Source organism: Cavia porcellus, unplaced genomic scaffold (assembly GCF_034190915.1).
Source record: "Cavia porcellus strain 051 isolate PalLab524CR breed Dunkin Hartley unplaced genomic scaffold, mCavPor4.1 scaffold_15, whole genome shotgun sequence".
Taxonomy (NCBI): Eukaryota; Metazoa; Chordata; class Mammalia; order Rodentia; family Caviidae; genus Cavia; species Cavia porcellus.
Genome location: NW_026947498.1, coordinates 54,484,809 through 54,492,185, shown reverse-complemented (window position 1 = coordinate 54,492,185; position 7,377 = coordinate 54,484,809). Strand labels below are relative to the sequence as shown.

At 38.9% G+C, this 7,377-nt stretch overlaps 1 protein-coding gene across 6 annotated transcripts in view; it reads right to left on the bottom strand.

Moving 5' to 3' along the window:
- Positions 1-79: 79 nt before the first annotated feature.
- Hhla2 (HHLA2 member of B7 family) overlaps positions 80-7,377 on the bottom strand; it is a 97,167-nt gene continuing 89,869 nt past the window's right edge. For 5 of the 6 annotated variants that reach the window (XM_063224908.1, XM_063224907.1, XM_063224906.1 and 2 more), the window contains 2 exons: positions 5,593-5,657; positions 80-4,847 (listed from right to left, as the gene is read on the bottom strand). In XM_063224908.1, coding sequence (XP_063080978.1) covers positions 4,815-4,847; positions 5,593-5,657 — 98 coding nt within the window. In that variant the 3' untranslated portion in view covers positions 80-4,814. Of the gene's footprint in view, positions 4,848-5,171; positions 5,420-5,592; positions 5,658-7,377 lie in introns of those variants that run through there. The other variant, XM_063224910.1, reaches the window with a different exon arrangement.

The window sequence follows — 7,377 nt, the reverse complement described above, 5'->3', positions numbered from 1 at the left end:
ATCATGTCAATATAGAGACCTAGGAGAGAGATGTTTAAATTTGAGGTAATTAAGGGGAACAAAGAAGCAACAGTCATGCTTTCTAGGCCACTGCTTTTTATTTCTTACTGCTCCACAACATAAGAGACAAATTTTTTCTGTGTCTCTGTGGTTCACTGCATGTCTATTCTTAACCAGCGGTAGAGGCCAGGGCCCTAATTTTATAGGCAAAATGGCAAAGCAAGCAATAAAAAACTCTGAACTAAATGTTTGGCAGAGGCAGGAGAGCCTTTGCTTCTCACTGAGATTTTCTCAGGAACGTTTTTAAATGAGGTCTGGCCTTAGAAGTGAATTAAAAGAGAATGGATAATGTGATTTTAGCTCCCCACTACAGAATGCCTGTAAAGCACTTAACACAGGTGGCTGCTGTTCCTTCATTTTTAAAGTTTGGTGCATGCTGAGCTCTTTTTCTAATTTATGATAAATGAATTGCTAGTAGTCCTAGAAGGTAAGTTGATAGGGTTGTCAATGATAAATACTACTCTTAAGGGAGACTAAATATATTTCTTATAAGACTAAAAGTTGATTATAATGAATATACTTAGGTCTAAATATGAACAGAATGAGGCAGTGTCAGCTGTGAAGGTTCTTACTGATCCTCAAACAGCCATTTTGGGGATATGTCCTAAGTGAAGGGCTAAGGTTAAGTGGTTTGGATGCTGGCCTGTATTTGCGTGGTATAATAGCACTGAATCCCAGGTCTTCTGTGCAAGCCACATAATGGACTTTGGCAGGTAGATGCTTCCCATGTGCCCCAGTTGCATTCAGCTGCAGGAGGTTGAAAAGTCCCCAAAACAGATGTCGTGTATTTGACTTTGTCACAGTTACTTCCAAACAATAAAATGAGTGAAGCAGAAATTACTCCTGGGAGGCATTCACAGAAGAAAAACCTGAAAATCCTTCAACTGTCATAGGCACAAGAGGAAGGTTTTCTGAGGGTGTCATGTGGCTGGACTGTTCAACAAACTGGCGATGTGCCTGCAGAATCTTTTCTGTAGCCACGGGGAGTGGGCGGGGGAGAAAACCAAGAGTGATGACCAGGTTATGAGTGAATTCTAGTTCTTGTTTTCTGTAATGCAGATAATCACCTGAATTCCCTTCCTCCCTTTGAAGCTAATGAAGAGTTGGCTAAGGTCTGCTTACCTACGGAAAGGTCTTGGCATGAGTCTAGATGTGTACTCCACTGGCGAAAGTCACCAGAATTTCACAGAACACACCGGCATTCTGTGTTTCCAGTTCATGATGAATAGGCAATAACTAGAGAAGGAAAAGGAAGCTGTCTTTTATGGCCAAAATCTCAAGCTTCTAATGAAAGAAGCATTTTAGAAAGCATTTTCATATGCTTTGAAAAGCAGTTTAAACAAGGTGATTAGAAAAATGTAAAAATTGAAGGGACTATCATTGGTTTCCAGGTTAATAAGAGTTTTTTTGATCCTCAAATGCAAGTAAACTACTTTTTAACATTTCACATGAAAGATTAAATAAATGCAAGAATCTTTTAAATTCTCATGTTAAAAAAAAATGGAACTTTGTTCTCTCACCCCTGTTGCTCCTTATTACAAAACACTCATAGCAGATAGCCTTAGACTAATTATGCTCCAAGATGTCCAAGGAATGTTGGTAAATGATTATCACTGAAGTCAGCTAATTTTGCTTGGTTCTTTTCGTACATCCAACTTGAGAGTTTAGCCATAAAAGACATCTACATTTTTAGCCATGAATAGTAGGCATTTATAAGATTTTCTTTTAGCACCATGATATAGATTTGGCCACAGCTAGGCACTTTGAATTTACAGGTAAAATCTTCGTAGTTAGCACACAGGTAGGCTGGTATGGACTTGAACTACCAAGGTGAGGTTTCACACATCTAAACCTTTGATGACCATGATGTGTAGGCTTTGTAAGTGTTTGAGTCAAGCAGGAGGGATGTGTTGCAGAATTTGTTTCTATGTAGTTTTGAGTTGAAGTTGGTTACAAGACATTTTGCACCAGATATAATAGGAAAATATGAACAAGCAGATATCAATTTCATATTTGTAAGGTCAATATATGGCCTCAAGTACTGCGATAGCTCAAGAATATTACACCAGGCCAGAAATGGTGAGCTACTGCAGATCAGTAACAGCTGTGTAGAAAGCCAGACCCCTAGACCCGTAGCTCTTCTGTCGTCTCCTCTAGCTTTGCAGAGTGCTAGTCAGGTGTGTGTGCAGGGCCACAGCAGCTGCATGTCCTACAAGACAGCCATTAGCACCACAGGGTAACAGAAACAGGTTCCAGTTTGTCCTAATAGACTCTCCCATTCTCAGTGTCCTCACTCTGCATCAGTTCTTCTTCCTGACACTGGTGCAGTTGACCCATGGCCACATCAGGTCCAGAACCCACAATTGTATCAGGCTGAAGTCTTATAATAAATCCTATTCTCTGTCATTCTCAATGGTCCTGCCTCTCTGATCAACCTTGCCTCATACAGGCAGCTCTGAGATTAACTGAGGGACTCAGAAGTATCAAAGACTCCAAGTTCTTTCTTGCTTAAATCCTCCACATGTTGGCTTTGATCTTTCAGTCTTTCGCTCGTACTGTGTAAGAAGATGAGTGTGGTTCTGAGTATTCTGCACACGTGGTACCCTGTGTCGCTTCTGAAATGCTGAAACACCCTCCCAGTAGCCCTTGGAAATACCTTTCCTCCTATCCCATTGAACATGTGCCTGTAGTAAAGCCAGTCTGAGAGCAAGAAAACAGAAATGGCCAGGGTGGATCAGAAAGAACAGGGCTGATCCTCCTGAATATCAGGCCACTCCAAGTACAGGGAGCCAAATGAGAGTTCTGAGATTTGGTGTGGAAGGCGACGGGACAAATACCTAGTCCAATTATGTATTTAAAGCAATGCTCTCCCTACCAACACTCTCAACACAATGAGAAAATGTGCAACATTTAACATGTAACTTTTCTGTTTTTGTGATATTTGTGCAATGTTTACTTTCAATAATTACAATCAAAGTTTACATGTGCTTAATTTGTGGTGGACATGTACAGTATACACAGCTCAGCACCCTTCCTCTCTCTGAGATGAACTGGTTCCTCCATACATGGATGTTAATGGGTACTTTTCCAAGATTTTTTTCTGGAATACTAGAAGCTTCCCTCAAATTAAATTTGAAATCACTCTTAAATAACCCAATATTTACAGCTAGAAAATATCTTTATCTTAATATCTAGCTTAGAAAATTTCTATTTTACATTGCCAAATCTGAAATCAAAATGCTATCACTTCTTCATACTGCAGATGCTTCATGAAGTCAGAATACCCCAAACTTCAGCTTGGGAACATAAATTCTGTTTTGATATATTATCAAGTATTAATTTATTAGTAAATTTATTTTTATTGGGCACAATTTAAAAGGTACCAAAATTGCTAGAGGCAAATATGTCAGGCACTTAAACATTATCTTAATGTAGATTTCCTTTAGGTTGAAGGCCTTAATTCTTTACTATTTACAAATATCTGTCACAACATTTTAGCAAACACTTGAGTTAACAAAATTATGCAGAAAGTATGAGACTATAAAATAGAGGGGAGCTAATATTGGACCAGGTGGCAGTCATATCTTACTTGAGGGACTTTTTTCAATAAACTTTAGGGCCAATACTTTGGCTAAAAGTCTGGTTACATTGACAAATTCACAAAAAATTAACATTAGACATTTCCCTATAATTTGATGATTAATAGCAAAGGAAAGATTATAAAGTGAGCCAGGCACTCCATTCTCTCCATGTATTAAATTTATGTGGAATTGACATCTTTGAGAAGACTGATTAACAATATACCACCTGGGAAAGTTCATGAAATTATCTTCATGGCCAGGGTCACTTAATCACAACATGCTGACTCCACATACATCAATTTTCCCTAAATATTCTTCCAAGATGTTTACTTCATAGTATCCCTGTGTCTTACCATACTAAATTCTGAGGGTTATGCTCATGCAACCACTTATATAAACCTAGACTGCATCCCCTCAAATCAGTTGTCCTGCTTTCAAGCCTGGATTTTCATATTTTCACTAAGATGTACCTGTTCCTAGTGTTTTCATTTCTCATCTCATAAGTTAACCAGGTTGTGGATCAGCTCCTGGTAGTATATTGCTGCTGAGTTCTAGGTGGAAACTTACTGCATTCTCCTGGGCTTACTGCAGCAGGGTAAATAATTAAGAATTATATTCTAAGGTAAACTGAAACAGTTTGTACCTACATACTTATCATCTAATGCAGGTAGGAGGCTCAGTACTAGTGCATATACTGTGATGAGTGAGTATAATATTGGATGTCTTGTAAACCTGCCATTAGGTAATTTATGAAGAACAGAGCTTTATTTCTTACAGTACTGGAAGTTGGGCTAATCCAAAATCAAGGTGCTGGCCTCTGTTGTGAATCTTTTTGCTGTATCCTATGCAGAAAGCCAAGAAAAGGCAAGGATGAAAGGGGTCAAACTCATTTTTTAACCTATCATTGCAATAACTATCCCACTCCCAAACTCAGGGTAGGGCCCTCATGACCTAATTACCTCTTATTAGGCCCAGCTTCCAACACTGTTGTGTTGACAATTAAGTTTGTATTACATAAATTATTGAGGACATGTTCAAACCATCACACTGGAAAAGAGAGTAATTCAGTCTTTGCAGAGGTAAAACTGTCAGGCCTGACAAGCCATTGCCTGGGACTGCAGTGAAGGGCGAGATGACATCATTGTGTATTACGGATGCTCCTCACAGTTGCCTTCATTTCCTGTCCTGGCTGGTTTCTTGAAGAGGCTAAAACCAAGAAAATGGCCTATAAATATCTGTCGTTCAAGTCAGAATAATTTTTTTTATCTTAAGTGTTTAAAGGATAATTTTTTAGGGTGGGGGAGAGGGAGTTTTAAGCTATTGCTTGCATCTATAATCAAAGATCTATGAAATTCTTACTTTATAAGTAGCTACAAAATCTGAATCATATCTATTTTAATCCCTAGCTGGAAGTTCTTGAGTCTTTAACAGTGGAAAACATTTTTAGCCCTTACTTGTACTCTACTTATTGGAACATACAAATGATAAAAGATATGCAGAGACAAGGAAACATGTAACCAAACTATAATTTGTACATGAATTATCAGTTGCCAAGGAAGCCAGAAGTGGCTGGAAAAGCATGAGAGGTCAGCAGTCAATCTTAGCAGAAACTGTGGTCTCCTTTTCCCCGTATGATGGTCTGTGCTTCTTTGTACTTCAACAGAAGCCCACGTTTTGTGTTTTTATCACAAGAATAAGTACATTGGAGCACTCACAAATGCATGATGCCATTGGATAGCTTCTGTGACAATCCTCACTTTCATTCAGGCAAGAACAGCCTATTTAATTACAGGCACAGAGAAAAGCCTAGTTGTATTTTCCTGCTATAGTATCTTGGAATCCCTCTTTTTTTTCCCCCTAAGATTTATGTGATGATGTAAATTAGTCAAAATTTCAATTGCTTTTTATAGCAGCATCAATAAATAGTTTGATAAAGGAAATGATGCCTTACCACGTTTACTTCTAGATTATCATTGCTACTCTTGCGTTTAGAAGACACGCTATTACAACAGTTCTCTGCAAGGGAAAAAAAAAACATAAAAAATTTTCTTTGCAAACATTCAAACTCTCCCTTATTCCTGTTCAGTATAATTATGTTATGAAAATACCTTTGTTACTTCCCCTTTCGCATCTTCATTCCAACAAACAGCATTAAAAATGCATTCAGTGTAGAAACATGTCATCAGGAACAGCAGTGAATTCTTATGATTGATTCGAGTAGTCCAATGGGGCAAATAAACACAGTTCAGCCACACCAGCAATTCTTGGTGCTTTCAAGTTGTTGGTTTAATATCCACCAATGACTAACAATGGGAAAGTCATGGCCAAGGGGATGCGGTGTTTGAAGCAAAACACTTCAAGGAAGACTTTCCTTCTAAGCTTGGATGAATCAGTTGCCTCAGTTAGTTTTTTTGTTTTTTTTTTACTTTTTTGTGGCACTGGGGATCAAACTCACGACCTCACACTTGCTAGGCAGGCACTTATGCCATTGAGCTAAATCCTCAGCCCGCCTCCGTTAGTTTTACTGTTTTTTATTGGTTATACAGATTGATGTGTTCCATTTTGACAGACTTACACTGGACATGACATTTTTTCCCTCATTTTCACCCTCTTTGCTGTCCTATATCCCATAACCTGGACTAAGTGCATTTTAAAACAAAGTAATAAAAAACAGAATTCTAAAATAAAAACAAACTCACATAAGCTATATCACCTGAAGCTACAACCAGGGACCTAGAGGAAGGCCAGGTTTTGTGGCACTTAGCAACTCTATATGTTTTTTTCAGAGTTTTTTTTTTATTAACTAGTCAATATTTGCCTATGTCTTCTGAATGCTCCTCTAAAACCGTAATGTATTTGCTTTATGACAAGCAGGACACCTATTCCCTTTGACTCCTGGAGATTGCAGGAAGAGAAATGTTCATTTGGGTCAATGTTCTAGCTCCTGCCCTGTAAGCTGTCCTTGGTCTGTCTGTACCCTTTGACTGAAGTCACCCCAATACAAGTCAGTGATTTAATGTGGCTCCCTTCTTCCAGGTGTTGGGAGCTACTCCACTCCAGCCTTGTGTCTTCTCTTCTGTGCTCATTTTGTAGTTTTAACTGTACCAAATGTTTCCTGTCAGGACTTGACAATGGAGACTTCCAATTTGGGAACTGTGTTATTGAGCATGTGCAGTGGCCCCTCTCCCATAATTTGAATCTAGTATAATCATTATATTAGTATTATCATTATAATAAGTCAAGGGCTGTTGAGGGGATAAGTTAAACTACCTGTGAGGTACTTCCTATGACTGCTTCTGGCCAGTCAAGGAACAGGAATCACCAGAACACCTGTCTGCTTATTAGTGCAGGACTGATGAGACGCTTGCACACTGTCACTATTGAAAGCTGATTCTCTATAATGATTTTGTCACTGGCAAGTGTCCTTAACCACAGGAAATATAAAAATCAAAAAGGACTAGTTCTTGAGCTTACTGAGGCCTATATCATTGTCTACTCTCTTTTATGGGGCCTTCTAAAGCACAGTGTCCCATACTGGTTTCCAAGATATCACTGATCAGCTAGGGGCTCTTGCTCAATCCATACAAAAATGCCAGCAGCTATTCAGCTCTTTAAGTATCAGTGTATCTCTTTGCTGCCCAGGTGCAGCAGCTCACAGTAGGCCTCGGGAACTCTTCCAGGTACCAGAGAGGGTGACTGCCAACTATTCTGTCCATCATTCTCGTTTACCAGTGGA